Source organism: Sceloporus undulatus, chromosome 4, assembly GCF_019175285.1.
Source record: "Sceloporus undulatus isolate JIND9_A2432 ecotype Alabama chromosome 4, SceUnd_v1.1, whole genome shotgun sequence".
NCBI classification, from domain to species: Eukaryota; Metazoa; Chordata; class Lepidosauria; order Squamata; family Phrynosomatidae; genus Sceloporus; species Sceloporus undulatus.
In genome coordinates this window covers 249,204,813-249,230,621 of record NC_056525.1, presented here as the reverse complement: position 1 = coordinate 249,230,621, position 25,809 = coordinate 249,204,813, and the positions used below count along the sequence as shown (strand labels likewise).

Sequence of the window (25,809 nt, the reverse complement as noted above, 5' to 3'; positions counted from 1 at the left end):
GAAGAGATTAGGGGTGCATCTACGTTACAGAAATAACCCAGTTTGACACTGCTTTAACTGCCATGGCGCGTTGCTATAGAATTTGTGGGATTTGTAGTTTAGTAAGACATCTATTAACTTTTATTTATAAAGTGCTGTAAATTTACACAGCGTTGTACATACAATCTTTTTAATTAGACGGTTCCCTGCCCTCAGGCTTACAATCTAAAAAGACACGACACAAAAGGAGAAGGGAAGATGGTGGAGAAGGGGATCAGGTCCAGCAGTTCTTCTCTACCTCCGATGCCTGGACCAAGGCAGATGGACTGGAGGGAGGGCTTGGCTTCTTAATGGATAGTTAGCATAGTTCTGCAACGTAGATGCACCCCTAGTCTCTTACCCTGAACTGCAGCACAAGAATTCTCCCAACATTTCCTTCTCTGGTGCCACAACAAACTACAGATCCCAGGACCTCATAGGATGCAGCCATGACATTTAAAATGTGGAATCATAGTGCTATACAGTGGACCCTTGGTATCCATTGGGTTTTGGTTCCTTGGACCCCTGGTTGATACCAAAATCCATAGATGCTCAAGTCCCATTAAATACAATGGTGTAGATGCAGTGATTTCCAAACTTTGGTTCTCCATATGTTTTGGACTTCACCTCCCTGGATTCCTGACTGTTGACTGTTGGCTTGGGCTTCTGGGAACTGAAGTCCAACACTTGGAGGACTAAGGTTTGGGAATTTCTGGTGTAGGAAAGTGGTGTGTCCCTTATATAAAATGGCGAAATCAAGGTTTGCAATTTGGAACATATACTATTATAAAATATTTTCAAGGTGTGGATGCTTGAATCCATGCATATGGATGGTGCACTGTGAATGGACTCTGGGTGTGTTAACGGTTGTTACTTGTGGTATGTTGGAGGATGCTAAATTATTGCCGTCTGGAGGAAGGAGTCCAAGACCTCCTCTTCCTTGCTCCTCTGTGGTTGCGCCAGCCATGCAAGATCCTTGCTCAACACAAAGCTGGTAAAAGCAGGCATTCCCACCCATCTGTTCTGATTGCAAGCTTGTGAATAAAATGGGGATATTAAAGCCACAGTACTGGGACAGAACCAGGAAAGTAAAGTAGTTTATTCCAGATTAATGGACATGAATTGGATCTGAGAAAGAAGTGGATTAACAAAGTGACCAAGGGCCAATGAAGTGAGATTTTTGCATCAGAGAGGGCACTGGAACAAAAGAAAGGAAATAAATACAAACTGAGTCAGCGGGTTTGGTGACTGATAAGTAACAGGATTAGCGCAGGTGTGACAGGGGAATTTGGCTCTCCCCTTCCCTTCCTTATTTTTTTTTTGGGGGGGGGGGAAATCCCACTTTTAAACCTAGGAGGAAATCCCCCAGTGACACTGTAGCATCACAGAGTTGACCTCAAGGGCCATCTAGTTCAGTGGTTCCCAAACTTTGGTCCTCCAGATGTTTTGGACTTCAGCACCCAGAATTCCTGATGGTTGGTCCCGCTGGCTGGGGCTTCTGGAAGCTGAAGTCCAAAAAAACACCTGGAGGACCAAAGTTTGGGAATCACTGATCTAGTGTGGGGAGTCTAATGGATGTGCAAAACCCACAAAATGCGAGAAATGGACACAATTAACACAAATATTAAATAACAAAACAACACAAAATGCAGAAAAATCTTAGATTTTTGTAAAGAAAAATGGGGAGTAAAAAAAAGCTCTATGAGAATTAATAAGGGTTTAACACCACTTTAAGTGCAGTCCCTCCATCCTATGGAATGCTGGGATCTGTAGTTTTACAATGTCTTTAGCCTTCTCTGCCAAAGTGTGCTGGTGCCTCACCAAACGATCAATCCCAGGATTCTGTAGGTTGGAGCCATGGGAATTAATGATGTCACACTGCATTATTTCTTCACAGTAGATGCACTCCCAGAACAGATCCCTCCAAAAATGGGCCTTTGCCATTACTCTGCAAGGGAGAGACAGACAGTTCTTGTAGTCTGGAGAAATAGTTGCAGGGAACCAACAATCATGCAGCATCTTAAAGATGAAAATATTTATTTTAGCATTAGTTTTCAAGGTTGCAACCCACTTTTTCAGATGCATAGCATATAATCTTGAGAGGTTCAGGTGCATATGGTCAGTGGACAGGGTTGCGGGTGGAATGCAGTCCTGTCCATGGGTAAAGCAGTAACATGGAATGCATACCCTCCAACAGTCTCAATTTGGCAGGAACCCTTCCAATTAATCCTCTGCCATCCCACTTTTTCAGCTGCTTTCAAAATGTCCCAGATTCTCTTTCCTCCCCCCGCTTTCATTTTAAGCAAACGTCCTTTGCTGCAGAGAGCGAAAGCAGTTTGCACACAATTTAACCCAGCAGAAGGGAAAAGCGAAGATGCTGCTTGCACTTCCCAGAAGGCTCAAGCAAAAGCAAACTGCGGCAGACTTTACCTGCTTGTGTAGTCTTCCTCACTAATAATGTTTGCCATCTTGACCACAGGTGACTTGGCCATAGGCGCCGCAATGGTCATCTGTGAAATACTGGAGGGTCTGGGAATGGTTCCAATGTCTCCAAAGAAGCCGGCATTCTTGGTGCATAACATGGCAACCTCTTTAAAATTTGGAGACAGGATTGAAAGTGTGTGAAGAAAGAGAGGAGGGCATTTGAGTCTTTAATGGTGATGCAGGTGCAGGAATGTTAGCAATCGTGCCTTTCCTTCAAGATGCCCATCCCCTTTTGCAAGTAAGCACCTCTTTACTCATTTGGTATTATTTGCAAAAGCTCTGCAGGGTACTTCAGTCTCAAACAGAATCCGGTCAATTATTAATAGCTCTTCCAGGCCTTAAACAGACCCCATTCTTCCTCCCTGATAAGAATTAATCTGCATCCCCCCCCCCCCCCCCATATTCTCACCTGAATTCAGATTGACTCTTCCTTCCCCTGAATTCCAAATTCCAAAATATTCCAAAATTCAAAACTGTCCACATGTGCAGCGGCTGGGATACGGACGCCTTTGCTTTCTGATGGCTCAATGTTCTAGAAGTGTTTATTCCTGAGGTTTTGCCAGCATCTGTGGCTGGCATCTTCAGAGAAACATCAGGAATAAACTCTTCTCGAACATGGCCACAGAGCCCAAAAAACCCACAGACATTTTGTTTCATGCACAAAATTATTTTGAAAATATTGTATATAAAATTACCTTCAGACTATAGCTATGTGGTGTATATGAAATATAAATGAATTTTATGTTTAGACGTGGGTCCCATCTCCAAGATATCTCATTATGTCCTTAAGTGCAAATATAGATACAGTATACCAAAATCCCAAACACTTCTGGTCCCGAGCATTTCTGATAAGCCAGATTCAACTTGTATAGGTTATATGCAGGCATTTGGTCAGTGGGGAAGGGCTTATTTTAAAAATAATAAATATTATGGGTACTAATATTGCAATATGTCTTTGGGATGCACACTGGATTAAAAAGGAAAAGCAAAAGCAAAAATGGTGCCCTGGAGCATGGAAATCTCACGGTGGCATAAAATCACTTGAAGTGAAGTTGAAGGTGACTTCTGGCTGCAGCTGAAGAATTTGCCTCTAAGACACTAAATAGCAGCCTCTTATGTTGATATTTAAAGAGATATTGACCATGAAAACTAGAGCTTTCCTCTCTCTCTCTCTCTCTCTCTCTCTCTCTCTCTATATATATATATATATATATATATGGCAACTATAGTCCACTGCAGAGTACATGCGCTGTTGTGCAAAAGATCTCCAGAACTGTTATTCTTGTTGTTGTGTGCAATTCTAATGCGAACCTATCATGGGTTTTCGAGGTTTGCCATTGCCTTCCTCCAAGGCTGAGGGAGTGTGGCTTTCGCAAGGTCACCCAATAGGTTTCATGGCTGAGCAGGATTTGGACCCTGGTCTCCAGAGTTATAGTCCAACATCCAAACCACTATGCCAGGCTGTCTCGCTCTAGAACTGTAAGGAAGGCAAAGAAAAACATCCAGCTGGATTGGAAACTTGGAGGGCTGCTGCCAGCCAGTGTTGACAACACTAAACTAGATGGACCAGTCTGACTTGGATCAATTACAATTTCTTACCTTTATAGTCTGAACTCTGCTGCCTGACTTCAAAATAGTCTTGGATTTTAGAATTTAGGGGGCTACAGTTTCCTTTCCCCCAAAACAACCCATCCCTTGCTGGCTGTAATCTACCATAAACATTGATTTGAGAGGGACAGCCCAAATTAATCCTCTCTCTTCCCACTTTTCATTTGCCTCAGAAATGTCCCAGTTTCCGTCTCCTCTACTTGCTTTCACCCTTTGTCATGAAACTGAGTCTGGGAACCAGGGTTCGATTCCCAGCTTGACCATGAAACCCTCTGGGTGACCTTGGGCAGGTCACACTCTCTCAGCCTCAGGGGAAGGGAATGGCAATCCTCCAGTGGACAAACCTTGTTTAGAAACCCCCATGATAGGCTCGCTTTAGGGTCGTCAACTCTGAAAGGACTTGGAGGCACATAACAACAACAACAACAACAACAACAACAACATGGTACCAATGAGATTTTTAAAGGTAAGATGAAATGGCTTCATGTCTATTGATGCCACGGTGGGGATAGCGCTGCCAGCTGCCCTTTTCTTTGTTCTGCTGAGACCATTTTTCTTTTCCTGTGTCATGTTTGTCTGCCACACATACAGCTTTTCCTGAATGGAGAGGCTTGTGTGTATGTTGATGGACTGACTGTCTTGCAACAATTAAACAATGAGACAAGCGGACAAACTTGTTGGGCATACTTTGCAACATGTTGGGACATGAGAAATCTCGCTCCTTGCTGCCTCTGATCAGGCTGAGCTGGAACAAGGACCTCTCCAAAGGAAACCAGGATTGTCTCTGCTCACAACTGATCCTGGAGTATACTTTTCTTCTTCATCTCACTTAACAGTCTGACATCTATACCAGGAAAGATTCTAGAGCAGATCATTAAACAGAGAGTCTGTGAACATCTAGAGGGCAATGCCATCATCACAAAAAGTCAGAGTCATGCCAGACAAATTTAATCTCTTTCTTGAGCATCCATCGATTGTATATAATGGGAGTTGAACTTCCACATATTCATGCCCATAGGCTTGAATGGGGTGCATGCATGCAGGGTGTTGCCCCTCTGCAGATCTCCAAGTCCGCAGACTTGGTGGGATGACTATATATGAGTGTTCTCAACTTTTATTTTTATTCAGTAATATTCTATATTTTTCTTAAATGTCCTACATTTTGCATTAAGTTGTGACATCTGGTCATCCTGGCCATGGCAGTTGAAGCAGTTTTGAATTGCATTATGTTTGCAGTGCAGATGCAGCATCAGTTAACAGTTTGGGGAGGGCTGGCTGTTACTGTTTTTGTAATTTTGCAGGACTTTCCCATCTCTTGTGCATCAAAGGCATTCAAATTTCCTGCCTCTTTTTCCCCCCATTTGATCTCTGTGTTTCAAGATGATGGGCGAAAGGGACTTTAAAGAGGCAGCCTGTGTTTGAGTTGTGAGCCTCTTCAAAAGGCTTACAAACAGTCCATCCAGGTGTGTGTATGTGGGAGGTGGGGTGGGTTTAGGATCCATTTTTAAACTACTCCAGACTATAACTCTGGAGACCAGTATTCAAATCCTCACTTAGCCATAGAGTCACACACCCTGTGATAGCTTTGCCTTAGGGCCTCCAAATGTTGGAAATGATGTATGAAGGCACATAACAACAGCAACCTGCAGAAATAATGCAGTTTAATACCTCTTTAGCTGCCTTGGCTCAATGCTGTGGAATCCTGGGATCTGCAGTTTGTTGTAGCCCCAGAGCTCCCTGACAGGGAAAACTAAAATAGCTGACAAAACTACAAATCCCAGGATTCCAGAGCAGTTAAAGCGGTATCAAACAGCATTATTTCTGCAGTGCAGGTGCAACCAAAGTCCGGATTTAAAATTACCAAGACTATCAAAGGACAAGTCTTGTTGAAGAAATGTCGATGTAAAATAGGCCTGTTACAGATACCCCCCAAAAGACCAGGGGCTGAAGTAGCCAATTGTTCCCTTTGGAGGCCTCTGAGGGTTTGACTGGCTCTTTTAGGCTACAGTCAGCCCTCCAGAGCCACAGATCGTAAATATATATTTTTAAAAATATATATAAATTTGAAATAGCAGACCTTGATTTTGCCGCTTGATATAAGGGATGCCATCGTACTACACCATTTTATACAATGGGACTTGAGCATTCACGGATTTTGGTATCCGCGGGGAAGCCTGCAACCAATAATAATAATAATAATAATAATAATTATTATTATTATTAATATATCCCGCCTCTCCCTACGGATCGAGGCAGGAGAACAGCACATATATAAAGTTACACATAGTTAAAATACATTCTCATTATACAAAGCAAAATTTAAAAACACATTAAAATACCTGTACATGTGCAATATCAAAATCTGATTCCTCATCAAGTTCTGAGTGGAGTATCATCTTAAGCCAGGGGTCGGCAACCTGCAGCCCGCGGGCCGGATGCGGCCCAGCAAGGCCTTGGGACCGGCCCCAGCCCGGTCCTGCCGCCAATTGTTGCCAGGGCCTTTGGGGGGCAATTGTCTATAGAAGCCTCAAAAACATGCATTTATATTAACATTTTTTTAAAAATTAGCAAATTTTTTCGCATATCCTCCATTTTTTTAAAAAAAGTGTCTTCCATTTGAAAATTTTGTCCTACATTTGTCCTGGTTTATTTATATATTTAATTTTTTAAAAAATATTTAATTATTTATTTTTTGGCTTCGGCCCCCCAGTTGTCTGAGGGACAGCAAACTGGCCCCCAGCTCAAAAAGATTGCCTACCCCTGTCTTAAGCTATTAAAGCAAGTCTGGGGGGTAGGCTCACCGGAAGTGATCCGTCTTGATTGCCTTCTTAAAGGCATCTAAGGTGGTAATGAGACGGATCTCCTCCGGCAAGACATTCCAGTTCTTCCCTGTAGTTCTGAGAGTGTGGGCCAGATTGTGTAGGGAGAGGCGTTCCTTCAAGTAACTCGGGCCCAAGCCATGTAGGGCTTTAAAGGTGATAACCAACACTTTGTACTGTGCCCGGAAACTAATCGGCAGCCAGTGAAGAGATCTTAAGACTGGTGTTATATGGTCAGTCCTAGATGCACCGGTGACCAATCTGGCTGCTGCATTTTGTACTAACTGAAGTTTCCGAACTTGATACAAAGGTAGCCCCATGTAGAGCGCATTACAGAAGTCTAAACAAGAGATTACCAGTCCATGCACCACTGCTTCAAGGTCCTTTCGGTCCAGGTAGGGACACAGTTGGCATATCAACTGAAGTTGGTACAAGGCACTTCTAGCCATCGCATCTACTTGAGATGATAATTGTAGTGATGGATCCAGAAGAACTCCCAGACTGCGCACTTTGTCCTTTGGGGGAAGTATGACCCCGTCCAGGACTGGTTGAAAAATTTCCATCCCAGGACTTGGGGAACCTATCGCCCCAAACCCAGAAGATACCAAGGGTCCACTGTCATAATAATAATAATAATAACAACAACAACTCATTATATATAATGAGACTTGAACATCCATGGATTTTGGTATCCATGGGAAGTCCTGGAATCAAATTCCAGTAGATACCAAGGGTCCACTGCATTAATAATAATAATAATAATACCCTATTATATATGATGGGACTTGAGCATCTATAGATTTTGGTATTCACAGGGGATCCTGGAACCAAAACCCAGAAGACACCAAGGGTCCACTGCATTAACAACAACAACAACAATAATAATAATACCCTATTGTATATAATGGGACGAGCATCCACAGATTTTGGTATCCACAGGTGAACCTGGAACCAAAGCCCAGAAAATACCAAGGGATGGGTCCACTGTAATACCCCATTATATATAATGGGACTTGAGCATCCATGAATTTTAGTATCCACGGCAGCTCTTGGAACCAAACCTCATCAAGGGTCCGCTATAACAACAACAACTGCAACAGCAACAACAATGCCCCATTGTCTGGAATAGGACATGAGCATCTATGGACTTTGGTATCCACAGGTGTCCTGGAACCAAAGCTCTGCGCATACCAAGGGCCCACAATATTTTCAGAGTGAGAGTCTAAAACCATGTGACTCCCTCCGGGGAAAAGGAGGTGCTTCCCCCAACTCTTGGAATTTGTCTTCCCTGTTTTTAACACTGCAATGAGTAACAAAAATAAGTAACTTTTTAACACTGCAAAAAAGAAAGAGGAATAAATTACTTTTTCAAAGCATAATGCTCTAAGCTCTGCCAATTCCAAACTTTGAAAGCCCCCAAATCGATATTCATTTTTCTACTGTTACTCTAGATACTTTAGGTATTTTCAAGATGACAGAATGGCTATCGCAGTTATTTTCTTTCGGAATGAATAATTTCTATATTGGAAAGAACATTGTTTTGCACTTCATGCTTCTTTCATTACAAGTCAAGTTTTACCCTTGACTTATCCACGGATCATATCAAAATCCATAATTTTGGCCCCAAAGCTTGCCCTTGACTTATATGTGAGGTTGACTTATAGCCGAGTATATACGGGTAAATAAACACAATTACTATTCACCAGAAAGTCCCTCCCCATGAAAAGGACCTGAGAACTATCCAAGGTGGTATCCCATTTAGGCTTCAGCATCTTGGATACCTTCCTTAAGTTCGGTCTAAAACCCAGAGCAGATTCATTGACTCAGTAGGTAATGAACTAGGGACTGGGAAGAAAAGGCACACACCTTTCTTCTCTTGGAAGGCAAGGAGGGGTCTGCCTCATCTCACCCCAAATGGACCTGCAGGACGCAAGCATTCATGCTGGACAAACAGCAGATCAGCCGGGCAAGATTCAAGGACAGTGTTGTTTTCCTGAGCCAAGCAAACTAGATGGGTCCAGTTGCTGGCTAAGCAGATAAGCCTTTTGAAACTTTGGAGCCGGGGAGCATGGGTTCAGGTCCTGCCACCTGGGTCATTTATGCTCCATCATGTGCTGATAATAACAGAAAACACCCACAGTTTGGCCTTTGTGCCTGGCTTCTGAGCATGGTCCAGGCTAGACTGCTATCTGGAAACAGTGGAAAATGTGTAGGTCCTTGTTTTTCTTCTAAAGAGATTTTCAGTGCTTGAAAAAAGTTACTTTTTGGAGGCTAGCATTTTCCAACCAGCATGGATTTTCAATTACATTTCCAAGCTTGTTGTTATTGTTGTGTGCCTTTGAGTCATTTCCGACATGTGACGACCCTAAGGCGAAACTATCATGGGGTTTTCTTGGCAAGTTTCTTCAGAGGGGTTTGCCATTGCTTTCCTCTGAGGCTGAGATATTGTGACTTAATAATAATAATAATAATAATAATAATAATAATAAAATTTTATTTATATCCCGCCCTTCCCAAGATCAGGGCGGCTTACAACAAAGGTTAAAAACAATGGTGCCATAAACAATATAAGAATACAATTACACAGGCTAACCATACATCAATAAAAACAGTCAATAAAACTAACAAAATTAAAAGCCCCTTAGCCCAACCTCTTGGCCACGGAAGAGGAGGGAGGCCCCAGGATCAGTCAGTGGATTACATTGGATGAGCCAGGATTTGAACCCTGGTCTCCATAGGGTTCAATTCTTTACTTGGCCATGGAAACCCACTGGAGACCTTGGGCAAGTCACACACTCTTAGCCCCAGATAACCCTTTGATATGGCCTTAGAGTTCCCATGAGTTGGAAATTACTGGAAAACACACAATGACAGCAACAACAATGGTGGTAATGAAGGCTGCACTGGAAGCCTGGATGGGTCACACATGGGATTTTATTATACAGGACGGATCCCATGCAGAAACTGAATATAAACTGGGGAAAAAACTGCAAAAGTTTTCAGATGATGCTGGGGGTTGACCCAAACAGAAAGTGGACAAAACCCACAAAAGCGGGTTGATTTTCACACAACACAAGGGTTAATGATCATTAATGCGACATTAACCTGAATGGAAAGTAGACAAAACCCCCTCTTTTTATTTTTGGAAATCCCAAAAATAAAAAGGAGTGGGCTTTGTTAACTTTCCATTTGGGTTAATGTCACGTTATTGCTTATTAACCCCAATGTGTCTGAAAATCAACCCACTTTGGCAGTATTTTCTCCGGATTTTTAAACCCTGTTTCTGCACAGGATCCGTCCCATGGGATAAACTCCATAGTCAGGCCCCATAGTCAGGCCCCATAGTCAGAGTCTAAACGGTGGTCTCTTGCAGAGCTCAAAGATCAGCCTTTACTGTCCAGTTTTATAGCATCCTGGTCAATGCAAGGATCCTACTAACTTGTAGGGATCCTTGTTGACAGTCAACATGGTGCAGCAGTTTGAGGATTGGACTATGACCCTGGAGACCATGGTTCAAATCCTCACCCAGCCACTGAAAACCACAGAGTGACTTTGGGCAAGCTCCACTCTCTCAGCCTCAGAGGATGGCAAAGGCAAAGCCCCTCCATTTAAATCTGTCCACAAAAACCTCCTCCAAGCTCTCCACAAATATACTAGCAGCATCCCAGCTGCAAAAGCAGCACATCCTTAAGCAAAACACATGTCATGCTGTGAACCACTTTAGTTTTCTGAATAAAGCTTTCTGAACGGCTGGAGCTTGTGTCTCCGAACTGAAATCAGTCACCCGTCAACCCGGTCAGTGGACATTATTGTGCAAAACTATCCCGGTTTATGCTATGCTCTTATGAATTTTAAGGGTTTTTTTTTAAGTAATGAGAATTAATAGAAACTTAAGCAAAGGGGGTCCTTGTTATCCGCTGGGGTTTGGTTCCAGGATCCCCTGCAGATAACAAAATCCACGGATGCTCAAGTCCCATTAAATACAATGGCATAGCAAAATGGTGTCCCTTATATCAAATGGCAAAATCAAGGTTAGCTTTTTGGCATTTATACTTTTTTTTGACTATTTTCAAGTTGTGAATTTTTGAATCCGTGTATAAAAAATCCATGGATACCGAGGGCTGCCGACTTTAACTGAATAATAACAGACACAAGGAGTTGTTGCTATGTGCCTTCCAGTTGTTTCTGATTTATGATCACTCTAAGGCAGGGGTTCCCAAACTTTGGTCCTCCAGATGTTTTGGACCATAGTTCCCAGAATTCCCGACTGTTGCCAAAACTGGCTGTGACATCTGAGAATTGAAGTTGAAAACATCTGGAGATGCAACGTTTGGGGACCACTGGCCTAAGGCAAACCTATCCTGGGGTTTCTTGGCAAGAGTTGTCCAGGGCCTCATTCACAATACCTTTTAAACCGGATTGCAAATTGGTTTGAACTGGTTTAAATGACCATGGTTCACACTTTAACTGGGACGATGAAGCAATTTGGAGAGAGGGGGGCATGCGCTAGACCCATTTAACCCACATCTTTTTGACAACAATTTTTTCCATGTCTTTTTGGCTAAATCAGTTCTGTGCAAGTGTGAGCCAGGCAGATGTGGATTGGAATCGATTTAAATTTGCCCTTTGACCAGCTGGAGCAGGTCCATTTTGAATTGATTCATTCGTCAATGTGAACCACAAGTGGGTTATTTTAGTTTATTTTGCAGCAAGAAAATGCAATCGGGGAAAATGTAGTGTGAACCATGCTCCGCTGCTGAACTGGTCAATTGGTTCAGAGCACAAAGCAATTTATTTGTAAGTGGGAAAGCAGCCCAGAGAAGGCTTGCCATTGCCTCCTCCTGAGGCTGAGAGAGTGTGACTTGCCTAAAATCACCCTGTGGGCTTCCGCAACAGAGCAGGGATTCAAACCCTGGTCTTCAGAGCCATAGTCCAATGTTCAAACCACCATGCCATGTCACATCTCCAACACTGGAGCAACTGAACACTTCTCACATGCTGTAATGAGCAACAGGAACAAATATATTGGCAAAAATGAATTCCAAGCTCCATTTAAAGATATGGAATACATAATTCCCTTTTTCTTGTGATTCAGTCATGTGTATCTCTCAGTCATTTCCCTCCTGGTGACATGCGCTTACCACAAGATTTACTCTAAGAATGACATTATCACTTCCTAAAATGTGATGCGACCCAATGATGCAATTTGCAACAGACCCAGGAAAGGAGGCAGAAGCATGATCAAGGGTCGCTCGGTTGGCTGCGTCTCAAGCAATTTCTCTCTCTATATTTATTGAACATATATATCCATATCAAACAATAAGCATCACACCACAATTTAAAAAACCAAACAATAAAAAATACTACAATTATTATTATTAACCTTTATTTATAATGCGCTGTAAATTTACAATTTTACAAGGCAAGCAAACAAACAAAAGGGGGGGGGAGAACCCCGATGTATAAATGAAAGAATACATACTTAATTGACATTTATCAATCTCCCATACCTTACCATCCTTCACCAAGAGTATAACAGATAAGCAATATTTCTCTTCTTATAACTATTCTTATTAAGCTTTATTTATAGAGCGCTGCAAAGAATGAAATAAAATAACATGAGCCTTCCTAATGTGTACATTCTATAAAAATAATTTAACATAAAATACATTAATACATATTAACATTAAATAATAAAATATAGCAGGCCACAAATAAAAAAATACACCTGGAATAACAATCAAGTTATTCTTCAATTCTTCATCTACTCTTCCTTCTTTCCACTAGTTATTTCATGCTGTCCTCATCCCCTCTTTTCTCTCCTTATCTCTCTCTCTTTTGGTCTTTTCTTTACTCTCTTTCTTTCACCACTCTTCCTTTCTTCACTCCTCCTTCTGTTCTCTGGAGTTTATCACACTAGCAAGATCTTGCAGGAAAATGGGAGTTAAATGCGATTTAAAGTACATTTGAATTTAAACAAAACTTGCAAATACGAAGAGTTTATGACACCAAATTGCTTCTAAAACAAAATAAAGTGATGTTAAACCGCAGCTAAAGTGGAGAAAAGCGGCAACTTTTTACTTTCGAGATGTTCTAAAGCTAAAAAGCTGCCGTTTTTCTCTGCTTTAACTGCGGTTTAACTTCGCGTTATTTCACGTTAACTGCAACATCATGTGATAAACTTCAGGCATTTCCAGGTTTTCTTTGCGTCAAATTGCGTTTAAATCCCATTTGCCCGTGGGATCTCACTAGTGTGATAAACTCTGAAGTCTTTATCTTACACTCTCCTCGTTTAATCCTCATTCATTTCTCAACAAACGCATTGGTTATGCTGCACACTAATATCAGGGGACTGATTTCAGTTTCATCTCCAAATAACCGGAGGCACAAAATGTTAAAAGCATGCAAATTTCTGAGCTACGCAGAACTCCTCATCACATAACGTAACTCTGTTCTCTCTTTTTTCCTTTTCCAGTGCATCACTGCTCCAGACATCTTTGCGCTCACAGGGAAGAAAACATCTAGCGATGCCAATCTCACCTCTTCGGAGATCGTGCCATTTTCGGCTGCTCTCGTATTTTATTTCTCCGATCCGGCGGCAGCCTGCCAGGCGGTGACAGGGACCCATTGGGTTGATGAGGTCCACAATTTTCAGACCAGATTCTCCCAAGGAAATCCTATGGGAAGACCCATGCAGGAGAAAGCGGCTGAGCTGATGGGGACCATCCAAGAAAATATCAAAGGCAGTGACAGAGAAAAGGAGGTAAGGAAGACAGCGGATGTTGGTACTGCAAGGGAAGATATTGCCTTGTGGCATATCCCACTTCCAGGCATGACCCTGATTCACAGCTTGGAAAGTCTACTTTCTTTGGACTGTGGCTCCCAGAACCAACATCGCCTTAGGAATTGTGGTTTTATTTGTCATCTTCAATGACAACTTGTCATTTATTTCTCATTTAAGTCTCCCTGATCCAGAATTCGAAAATCCGAAATACTCCCAAAAACAAAACTCTTTCAATGAGCAGCTGAGATAGCGATGCTTTATTTTCCTGCTGGGTCAATGCACATGACTTTTGTGTTTTGTAATTTATTTTATTAATTTTGATAATAATAATAAAAGATAAGTTTTGAAACATAGCAATGAAATCTTACAAAGCTTACAAAACACAAAAGTCATGTGCACTGACCCAGCAGGAAGTTGGGGGTCACTTTGTACGCCGGGTTGAGCCCGGCAGCCCCGCGGCTGGGCAGGCGTGCGCATTCTCTGGGCCACTGGCCTCTCAGGCCTCTGGAGGCCTGGGAAGCTGGCAGCCTCACGCCGGCTTCTAAGAGGCCTTTGGAGGCCCCTTGAAGCCGGCGTGCGTGTGCACGGCTGGTTGCTGCGCTACTCAGGAGGAGGGTAGCCTTATACGGTGAGTATAGGCTAAACCCTAGATTTTTATTTTAAAAGTTGTAGGTCATCTTATACGCCGGAAAATATGGTATATAATATTATATACATATATGTATAAAGTAGAGCCTGTGGTAGTACATGTAAAAATGCCATGGATAGTTGAATCTGTGGATGAAGAATCTGTGGATATGGATGGACAAGTGTATTTAAGGCACTTATTTATCACCAAGGCCCCCAAGATGTGCTGCAGAATGGACACAAGCACTTCAAAAATGTTTTGCAAAAACTAAACATCCATTAAAACCAGACTAAACCTCTCTCTTAAAAATAGTATTAAAAGCAGAGAAACTGTTTAAAAAACCACCAGCTGGACCAGGCATCCCTAACTTTTTAAGAGCCAAATTCAATAATACAGTAGTCTTTGCTGCAGCGGAAGACCTGACTTTCAACAGTTGAGGCATCCTCTGGCATAATGATGCTCAGGAGTTTATCACACGAAGGAGATCGGGAATTTATCCCGTGAACATCCTGGGGGAAAATTACGTGAAACGATTTCACACGACGTTTGCCCAAAACCCGCCATTAAAGTTACAAAGAAGCATTGATGTGCATCTTTTTTTACTTTTGGGATTTCAGTGATGTCACTTTATTTGCGCAATTGCGTGTGTGATAATCGTTTGCGCAATCACTTGCCACTTCCGCTTTATTTACAGGACGCTTTAAATGAGCTTTAATCTCTCTTTAGTGCCAAAATTAGCCCCGGTGTCATAAACTCCTCCGATGGGGAAAGCATTATCTGTAGAATTTCTGCCTTTCACCCAACTCTTAAAAGGAAGGAATGATTTTCTTTGGTACACAGTTTTAATTGCGGGGGTTAAACTAAAATTCTCTTTTGCTGACAAATATCTCAGCTCTTAAGATCCAGATGGAAGGAAAGGAGGAAGCAACAGGGAGTGGCTATAAATGAAGTTTGCACAACCCAAACCATGCGCTGTTTTAAGCAACGACAGGCAAAAATGAGCTGGCGCATGCATGCTTTAAGCATTGCTCAAAAGAGGAAAAATTCCACAAAGCATGACTGTGATGTCAAGTCTGTATACAACATACAACCCTAAGAAAAAACAGGAACTCTCTCGAGGAAAACAAATGAAGTCTAAATATGGAAATATATATTTATATACCACTATAGAATAAACAATTAACAATGTCAATGCAGAGTAATGCAAAATGTAATAATAATTATTAAGTGTACATTTTCTGGATCAATACCAATTAGACATCGTTTTGAGAACGCATTCAAGAATCTAATATTATGACATGATATTAACGTAATAGTCTTTAATCTTTGAAGCGCATAACAAAGTGGAGCAACAAACAATTACAACAGAGTAATCTCATGAAAAAATAATGTAATGAAAACAAAACGATAGATAAAAATGTGGGTAAATGAGTCCTAGTCAGTAGTAAATTGCTGTATACAAATCTATGTACAACTCTTACATATGCTCAGAACTACCTACTTTTAAATTGTTATTTGTGTTTTATGGTCTATAATCTTTTAATGGATTTTTGTGTTTTCAATGTTTATTGTTTTAACCTTTAAAATGTTTAATTGCTTTTAAAATAACTATATATTTATACTTTCATCACAATTTTCATATAGTTTTTATTCTGCATTGTTTTAGAGATATTGTTAGCTGCCTTGAGTCTCATTGATATAATGGACTAAAATAATAACAATATATACACACGAGATGTTTGGAAGTCACCTAATCTTTTCTAGTAAGGTATCAAGTGATTTCTTTCACTCTTAAAATATAAGAATAGCAGTTTCGGTCTTTCAATACAACAGAATGGACTTTCTGGCTTTTATTGTTAAGAAAGGCATAAAACGATGCTAGCTTGGTTGCTGTTGTCGTCCTTGATTTATAATGTCCGTTCGCACTGCACAGTTGTAGCACTTTGATGCCACTTTAACTGCCACGGCTCCATCCTCTTGAACTCTGGGATTTTGTAGTTTGGATGGGGCTAGAACTTTGTGCCAGAGAATTCTAAATCCCTCACAAAACTACAAATCCCAGGATTCCAGGGATGCTGTCAAAGTGGGACCAAACTGCTATAACTGCGCAGTGCGAAAGCCACCAGGAGGAAATCTAAGACTGTGGCCACACTGCAGAATTAAAGCAGTTTGACACCGCTTTAACTGTCATGGCCCTGTCCTATGGAATCCTGGGATTTGTAGGTTTTTTGGGACACCTGACAGAGAAGGCTAAATAGCTCACAAAACTACAAATCCTGGGATCCCATAGCATGGAGCCATGGCTGTTAAAGCAGTGTCAAACTGCACTAATTCTGCAGTATAGATGCAGCCTAAGATCATGGATCTTTGGGTCTCTTCCACACGGTGCAGTTATACCAGTTTGATTTAACTCCTGTTTATGGGATTTATGGTTTTGCAAGGTCTTTGTAGTTGTCTCCCTCTGCCTCCCCAGATTACAAATCCCAGGATTCTATAAAATGCAGCTGTGGCAGTTAAAGTGGTACAAAAAGGCTATAATTGAGTAGTATGGAAGGTACCCAAGGTCCTGTGCTTCCTTTCCTTCTTCATGTTGACTTCCCCTATTAATAACATTCACTAGCCATTCTTTTGCCCTGGCTTTGAGCATCTTAAATAAAATGGTGGGGATGGGGAAATCCAGTAGTCGGAATGAGATATTGTAATGACTAGCCTCTTCTTCATGCTCCTTTACTCTCTTTCCCAGTCTTGTGCAGGAGTGGCCCAGATCCTAGGAAACAGCACACTGATCTCCAACCGCATAACCTCCGATCTATCTGAGCAGGTGCTGGTGGCCATTGCCTCTCATGCGCTGAAGGGCGGCTGCTTCCGTGCCCTTCCTCCTGAGAGTTACTTCGTAGAATACATCTTCCAGCGCTACAGCAATGGGACTCACAACTTCACACTGGCAGGTAAAGTGATGATGAGTTTTGAGAGGTGATGATGGAGAGGCTGGAGACCCAGAGAATGTAGGCTAAGATCAGTGTTCCCTTTTGGTTTGCCACAGGTTTGACCGAACTCATGGAGGAACTGGAGGTTGGCTCAGTAGCCATGCATGGGCATCATGATCACAGCGGCCATGATCATGGGGCACACGACCATGACAGCCACGACCATGATGACCACCATGACCACGCACATGAAGGAACTGGACATGATCATTCAGAAGAGCATAGTCATGACGATCATGAAGACCATCATGGTCATGATCATGGCGGTGAAACAGATAACCATGATCACAGTCATGGCAATGAAACCGACCACCATCATGGTCATGAAACCAACCACCATGATCATAGTCACGGCAATGAAACCGACCACCATCATGGTCATGAAACCGACCACCATGATCATAGTCAAGGCAATGAAACGGACCACCACCACCATGGAGATGAGATGGACCACAATCATGGCAATGAAACAGATCCTCACCACCTTCATGAAAATGAACCCCACCATGATGACGAAACAGAGCACCATGTAAACAAAACAGGAATCAGTCTTGTCCGCCGGAGGAGAAGCCCTGGAGAACAGGATGCCCATCATCAAATTTGGGACAAGGTAAGAGACATTGGCAGGAATCCACAACTGCAGTTATGAATGCATAACCTAGAGTTATTCATATTCATGATCTCTACATATCCAGACCCCCATTTTCTCTCCTCTCTGTCTTCTGAGTGGAGTGTACACTACATTTGTGCTTTGAATTCAGTCTGCAGCAATTGGAGCAAGATAAGGGGAAACTGGTAGGAGGAGAGGGAAACCAGGACATTTTCAAAGCAGCTGAGAAAGTGGGAATGCAGAGAATTGGACTGCCCCTGCCAAGCTGGCATAGCTGGGGGGCATATGGCTGGATCTGATGCTTAATGCATGCTTAATGGCCATCACCAGGACCTCTCCTATGTGCAATACTGTAGGGAATACAGAGGGAATACAAAAGTCCCCTAAACTTGCTTTACTAGGCAGCAGACATTGTGAGCAACACGGACCTATTCTTAGTTTTTTGTGGGTTTTTCGGGCTGTGTGGCCATGTTCTAGAAGAGTTTATTCCTGACATTTCACCAGCAATGGACCTATTCTCTTGTTGATCAGGATGCAGCAGACTGATGTTTCCTCCCATCTCCTGCCAGGGATCTCCAGGGTGACAATCAGAAGCAGGATCTCTGTCGCAATTCCTCCTTTCACCAGAGATCACTGGAAGGAAAGGGATGAGAACATCAGTCTGCTGTGTCCTGATAGACATGAGAACAGACCTCCATCGATGACAGCAGTGCCTACCTCGCAAGTGAAAATGGATAGGGTAGGGGTGAGCCTGCAGATGATACTTAATTATGTATACTTCGCTAAATAGCTGATTTAAGCCATCATCTGTTACATTGCAGTAAAGGTAGAAGATAATATTGGAATCACTAGGTACCAATCGCAATAGAGATTCCCGTTGGTTTTCCATCACTCTGGAAGGGTCTACTTGTCTTCCCTGTTCTGCAAAAGAGAGGAATAACTGACTGGAACCTCCTGTACCCTCAAAGCTTAGAAAGTATTGCTAAAATGAAACTGGTCAAATAAAAAAGAGTACAGTCCTTTAATACATATTGGTTTGTTTTTTTACTTCCAAAAAGATTTGCATTTCATATAGAAAATAATGGCTTGCATCAGGGAGAAGCATACATCTTTCCATGCAAAGTTTTGCATTGATGGTGCTGCACAACTCTGCTGTTGAATGGCAATATAGTGCAGGTGAATGCACAACCAACTGTGCAATCCAATGCACAGTGCATGAGCCATGGCACTGAAAATGCCACTCCACTTCTGCAACTTTGAAATGATTGCTTCCAACCTATATGTGAGGGCTCCCAAGAGTGAAAATGGGAGAGGGTTCCTTAACTTTAATAGTTGTGAGACCCAGCATGGCATAGTGGTTATGCTGTACACTGGATTGGGAGATGAGGGTTCAAATCACCACTCAGCCATGGAAACCCAGTGACTGACCTTGGGCAAGTCATGGTCTCCCAGAGAGCAAGGAACTGGAAACAAGATGGCTCTTGAGAAGGCCACTGCAGCTGACAGATCTGCCAAAGAACCTCTTACCAAGAGGCCAAATCAATATTAAAGGCATAATTTCAGAGGCAGGTTAAAAAGTATTTCCCATTTGTCTTGTGGCTGTGTTCCATTCCAGGTGTGCCTCAGCCCTGATGATCTTTTGGAGATTTATGGGATCGATGCTGGAGTAGGGATCTCCCCTCCTGATTTCACGCGTCTGAGCCCAGCTTTGGTGCAAATGAGGCTCAGCCAGGCCTGCTCCATCTCCCGGAGCGCTCCTCTTGACGGCCGTCTCACCACAGCAGAGAGTAAGACCATCCTCACAAAGACCCCTTCATGTGTCTCCAAGATGATTAGCAAAAGGGTCACTGGTTCCTCCAACTTGTTCAAAATTTAACATCTGTGTGAAGTCGAAGGCTTTCATGGCCGGCATCCATCGTTTTTTGTGGGATTTTCAGGCTATGTAGCCATGTTATAGAAGAGTTTATTCCTGACGTTTCGCCAGCATTTGTGGCAGGCATCTTCCTCTGAAGATGCCAGCCACAGATGCTGGTGAAACGTCAGGAACAAACTCTTATAGAACATGGCTACATAGCCTGAAAAAACCCACAAAAAACTATTTAATATCTGTGTTGGGTATCTCCCTGGAGTAATTCTACCTGGTTGAAATGGCTGGCAGGTGAGGGAAGAGCCTTCTTGGTGGTGGCACTCAAATCATGGCATACCCATCCCCTCCAACCTTTCAGAGATACAAACCAGGATGCATTTAGCCGGGCAGCCTCAAGGTGCGGTCAAGATGGCAAAAGTTATTAATGAGGAGGAACACGCAAGTTCTGAGGGTGCATCTACACTGTAGAAAGAATGCAGTTTGACACCACTGTAACCGCCACAGCTACATCCTACAGAATCCTAAGATATGTAGTTTTGTGAGGCACCAGGACTTTTTAGCAGAGAAGCCTTAAAGACTTGTAAAACTACAGATCCTGGGATTCCATATTATGGAGCTGCAACGCTTAAAGTGGTGTCAAACTGCATTCTTTCTACAGTGTAGATGCCCCCGTAACTGAGTGTAAAGTACTTTTGAATGCTGAACTCGGTTTGCCGTGCTTTGAATTCAAAACTGTGCTTTGAATTCAATTTTCAGCAAGATGAGGGGAAAGTGGGAGGAAGAGAGGGAAATCAGGACATTTTAAAAGCAGCTGAGAAGGTGGGACAGCAGAGAATTGGGACTGTTCCTGCAAAAGCCATTCTGTACAAATCTTGCCAAGAAAACCCCATGATAGGTTTGTCTTAGGGTCTGGAGAGGCTGTTGGCCAAGCAGGAAAGGTAGGCAAGTTTTTCTGCCCGGCCAGCTGCCATCTGAGACCCCAAAGGCAACCCCTTCCCACAAGCTGCTGTTGATGGGGGTGGGCTTCTGCTGCCACCCAAGTCCCGACAGCCCCTTCTGGGTCTGGGCAAATACTCACCAGCATCTCTGCCAGACCTGGAATCAACCCTTTCTCACCAATGGCCAATGATGTGGATCGGCTCCTTCCAGATCTGGTCAAGTGTTTGCCAGGAGCCCTGCCAGACTAAGAAGGCAGAGCCTTAACAGCGTTCACCCCCACAGTGGCCTCCAGTGGGTTTCCACAAGACCCAAAAGGAGCTGCTAGCCAGCAGCAGAACCTCACCCCCACCAGTGGCCACAGCCGATGGACAGCAGAGATGCCTTTGGGATGGACGAGAGTGACTGTCCCATCCCACCTGAGGTGTCACCTGGTGCATCCCTTACTCTCCGCACTCCCATATTGATGCCCCTGTCAGGGCCGGTGTTCTCATCCATGGTGTCCAGAAAGGATGTGTTTGGAGTGGGTAATCCGCTTCTTTGCCTCCCTGTCTAGCAATGTTTTGACTCTTCTTTCTTTGTGTTGTTCCTTGCTTTCCCAGAGTACATCTATGGCTCTCTGGCCACTCTGGTGATCTGCCTGTGTGCCCTCTTTGGCATCGTGGTCCTCCTGTGCACAGCTTGCATCAGCGCCTACCAGTATGTGATCCAGCTCTTTGTCAGCCTGGCTGTGGGGTCGCTGACCGGGGACGCCATGTTGCACCTCATCCCCACGGTCAGTGTGGGTCGGCATAAGGATGCTTGAAGAGGGACATGTGGTTTGGAGGGGTCTTTGTGTGCTGGGCTGATCCAGAATTGGACTACCAGTAATCAGATCTTTACAGGGATCATGGCAGAAGGGACAGTGAAATAATACATGGGCATCAGAGGAGTTTATCACATGGGAGGAATTTCTCTTAATTTTGAATGAAAAGAAAGTGGGGCCAGAACGCATTTACGTGAATTCGCTAGTTCAGCGAATGTACGTGAATTTGAATTGCGTTCGAACTGATTGTTTTGGGACCCCAATCGAGCCACCTCCCCACTGTTTCATTGCAGTTCTTGGGCTTGCATTCCCACTCCCATGGCGATGGCCATGCGCATGACCACCACGGAGCCGAGGGCCATGACACTCTCTGGAAGCTTCTGGCTGTCCTGGGGGGCCTCTACCTCTTCTTCCTCCTGGAGAAGTTCTTCATCCTCCTGGGACATTCCCACTGCGAGGTGAGTTGCCTGTTTCTTTGTGGTCTGAGGGAGCTGGTTTGGTACTTTATAAGTCAAGGATGGGATTTTTTGTGGGTTTTTCGAGCTATGTGGCCATGTTCTAGAAGAGTTTCTTCCTGAGGTTTCACCAGCATCTGTGGCTGGCATTTTCAGAGAATGCAGTGTGTGTGTGTGTGTGTGTGTGTGTGTGTGTGTGTGTGTGTGTATTCTCCAGGTAAGCATTCTCTAAAGATGCCAGCCACAGATGCTTACGAAACCTCAGGAAGAAACTCTTCTAGAACATGGCCACATAGCCCGAAAAACCCACAAAAAACTTTGGATGCCGGCCATGAAAGCCTTCGACTTCACTCAAGGATGGGAATCATGTTGCTCTCCAGATGTTGCACTACGACACCCAGCATTCCTTACCATTGACTGTGCCAGCTAAGGATGCTGGGAATTGCAACCCAACATCATCTGGAGGTCCTGAGCAATTCCCATCCCCCCCCCCCCCCCATGTCAGCAGTGGCAAGCTGGCTAGACTGTTTTTAATGTAGTTGTAATTTTAATTTTAATGTAAATGTAATTGTCAATTTGTTATGGATGTTTTTATATTGTTGTACACCGCCCTGATTATATAGAAGGGCGGTATAGAAATAAATTTTTTTATTATTATTATTTATTTATGATTCTATTCTCTCTCCATAGGAATCATCAGAGTCCAGCAAAGGCCACCAGTGTGACCACGGACTGTCTCTGCAGTTGTACCAGGATGAGATGAAGAGGAGGAAGCTGGAGAAAGGAGCCTCTAATGCTGACTTGGTAATTTGCCCGTCCTAATGGCAGAGATGTTCCCCTGAAATACAGCCTTCAGCACCTGGGATTCGTTGGCGGTCTCCCAACCAAGTACTAACCAGGGCTGACCCTGCTTAGCTTCCAAGATCAGACAGGATCTGGTGCCGTTAGGAAATATAAATGCTATTACTATTGCTACACTGAAGCACCAGAAAGCAAAAAATGTCACTATCTCAGTCACCCCTGAAAAAGTCTGGAGTATTTGGGATTTTGAAATTCCAGATAAGGGAGAGGCAACCTGAATATGCAAAGAAAAAGGACAGTCAGAGGGACTCTGAGAATGCAAACCGAGCAAATATGAGTTCTAGATGTGAACAATTTTCAGTGCCTTGCTCTCTGCAATGTTAGAAATTTGGGGAATACTTATAAGTAAAAATACTAATAGTGGGGGACAATGCCCTAATTTTGCCCCCTTCTCCCCATAGCCTCACCATGGAAAGGACCCTGAGCTTTTGCACCCGCCTGAGATGAGGCTGAGCTTGGAAAGGCAGGTTCACCTCTTTGCCTCCTGTGACAAGCCACTCACCTTCCCTTTCTGTCTGCCTCTCCTTTTGCACAGGTGGCTGCGGAGGAGGAGGACAGTTTCAGGCACCACCAGAAGAAGGAGCATAGCCGGGGTAAGGAGACCCATCCTCCTCCAGCTGATACACTCCCATAATACTAATACTACTACTAATAATAATTTCTTACCTGCCTCTCCCCAAAGCTCAAGGTGGGGTAAAACATAGATGCAAATCTAATATACAACTAAATACCTAAAACCATTTAAATACATTTTTACTTGTTTTCAAAACATTAAAAAGATTAACACACACATTTAATTGCCCTACGCCATTCTATAGTTTAAATTAATACATACAGTCATCCCTCCTAATTTGCGAATTTGGAATTCGCGAATTTGGTTATTCACAAGGTCTCTCCAGACCCCTCCCATGCCTGGAACAGTTTTGGCCACATAGTCCAAGAACCCCCCCCCCCCCACACACACACACACACACAACCCTCTTGTCTTGTCTGGATCAATTTGGATCCAGTTCCATTTGTTTTTCCTCATCCAGCTCATTACCTCTTCCAGGCATTTATTCAGAGGAGCAACACTAATCATCCTTGAGGTTTTCAGCATCAAGAAATTGTTTTGATGAAATAACTCCTGGGGAGTAAAACACAGGGTTTTGTTGTTGTTTTGCCAATTAAACCTCCTTCCCTGATTGCATTTGACATTTCCTCTCTTCATCTTTTTGGATAAATCGGTTCCGCGCAAGTGTGAACCAGATGTGGATTGGAATTAATTTAAATTTGCCCTTTGGCCGGCTGGAGCAGGTCCATTTTGAATCAATTCATTCGTGAATGTGAACCACAAGTGGGTTATTTTACAGGGAAAAAAATGCAATTGGGGCAAATGTAGTGTGAACAGTGCTCCACTGTCAAATCAATCCATCCATTCGGATTGCAAACCGATTTATTTATAAGTGGGAATGAGGCCCACAAGGGCCATCCATTCCAACCCCTTCTGCCATGCAGGAAATCACAATCAAAGCATCCCTGACAGGTCCTATGTCAGAGTCTAGAAAACATATTTTAGGGACTACCATTCCCCAAATCCCTGCTGACTGAGGATTCTGTAGTCCGAAAAGTAATTTTTGCATGCTCCGTCCTAGATCCTGGCATCTCATCAACAATCTCCAGCTGAGATTTCCTTCCCATTCGCTGGGAAGTTTGCTTGTTTTCATCACACCTGAGAATTGTCATTAAGCCCCATATATGCTATTGAATTCTGCCAGATATTCTGTGCCTGCTAAACTTTCCTAGAGAAATTATCCTTATTTTCTTATCACCAGTCTGTGATCCAGCCATTTTCTAAATCTGAGCCTCTTTTCCTTTTCCTGGCTGTAAATCTGCTGCCTGTTGTGGGACAATTTTTCAAAAAGAGAGCGCAGCATAAAAAGAAAAGGAGGTGCCTCGACCCAGGTGGGACTTGAACCCACAATCCCCAGCTCCGGAGGCTGATGCCTTATCCATTAGGCCACTGGGCCATTGCCGGGAAGCCCCACTAGTGTACAGAACAAAAGGTGTATTGTGTGTTACCGACTGAATTCCCCGCATTGAAAACCTTCGGGGAGGTTCGCTGACAGCGCAGGAATTATCCATCCCTGCCCTCTGCTTTCCAGAAGCAGCTTAGCATGGCATTTCCTCCATGCTACAGGGATAACATCTAGCAAGGATGGAGGAAAGGAAAGAATGGCTTGTTACTATCTGCTGTCAATTCAGCTTTGACTTATGGCCATCTTGTGAATAAGAGACCTTCAAAATCCTGGGTCATTAACAATCCTGCACATCTGTGGGGTCATTCACACATTTTTAGAGCAATGATCAAAATCATCTCACTCATGCATTCCGGGTTTGTTATTAACACTATGGAACCGCATCAATGTGCATCACTGCAAGTTCAGTTGCTCCCATGTGCAAGCATTCGAATAAAGATGGAGTCGGTGGTGTGAATGCATTCGGAACCCCTTTTTTAGTATGCAGCATTTCGTCCCGGGTCTATCCGGGTCTATGCACATCAGTTATACACACTACCAGTGATACAGATCTTTTTTAACAACTTGGGGGAACCCTGATATTGATTATCCTGGGGGGCATTCACATTCATTTTTTTGTCCCAAGGGGGTGTGGATTGCCGCACTGATGCATATCAGGTTTGTTGTTCCCATTTTGTTTTGGGTTTGCAAATCTCTTCAAGTCATTGTAACTCCTTTGTTATTCACACCTCCCATCCTTTCGGGATAAAATGGAGCTGCCTCTATTCTCCTGAATGCTACAGAGTGGTCTGAATTGGTTTCCAGGTCTGGTCAGGTGGCAGGCAGTGGGCAAGCAAGTAAGACCGCAGGAGGGAAGGGAGGGAATTCACTACCACTGCCAATCCCCAGCAGCCCTTTCCAGGTCTGGCTGGGCAGCAGGTGGGTGAGTG

The 25,809-nt window shown here is 43.3% G+C and overlaps 1 protein-coding gene and 1 non-coding gene across 2 annotated transcripts in view; one reads left to right on the top strand and one right to left on the bottom strand.

Moving 5' to 3' along the window:
* The window catches only part of SLC39A4 (solute carrier family 39 member 4), a 34,566-nt gene that overhangs the window by 2,882 nt on the left and 5,875 nt on the right, over positions 1-25,809 (top strand). The window contains exons 2-9 of the mRNA XM_042465709.1: positions 13,405-13,692; positions 17,085-17,289; positions 17,385-17,938; positions 19,554-19,725; positions 21,344-21,516; positions 21,840-22,004; positions 22,692-22,805; positions 23,398-23,455. Of these exons, the coding sequence (XP_042321643.1) occupies positions 13,405-13,692; positions 17,085-17,289; positions 17,385-17,938; positions 19,554-19,725; positions 21,344-21,516; positions 21,840-22,004; positions 22,692-22,805; positions 23,398-23,455 (1,729 nt within the window). The remainder of the gene's footprint in view (positions 1-13,404; positions 13,693-17,084; positions 17,290-17,384; positions 17,939-19,553; positions 19,726-21,343; positions 21,517-21,839; positions 22,005-22,691; positions 22,806-23,397; positions 23,456-25,809) is intronic.
* Positions 24,799-24,871, bottom strand: TRNAR-CCG. The gene has a single exon. It is a non-coding gene; the product is annotated as a tRNA-Arg (tRNA).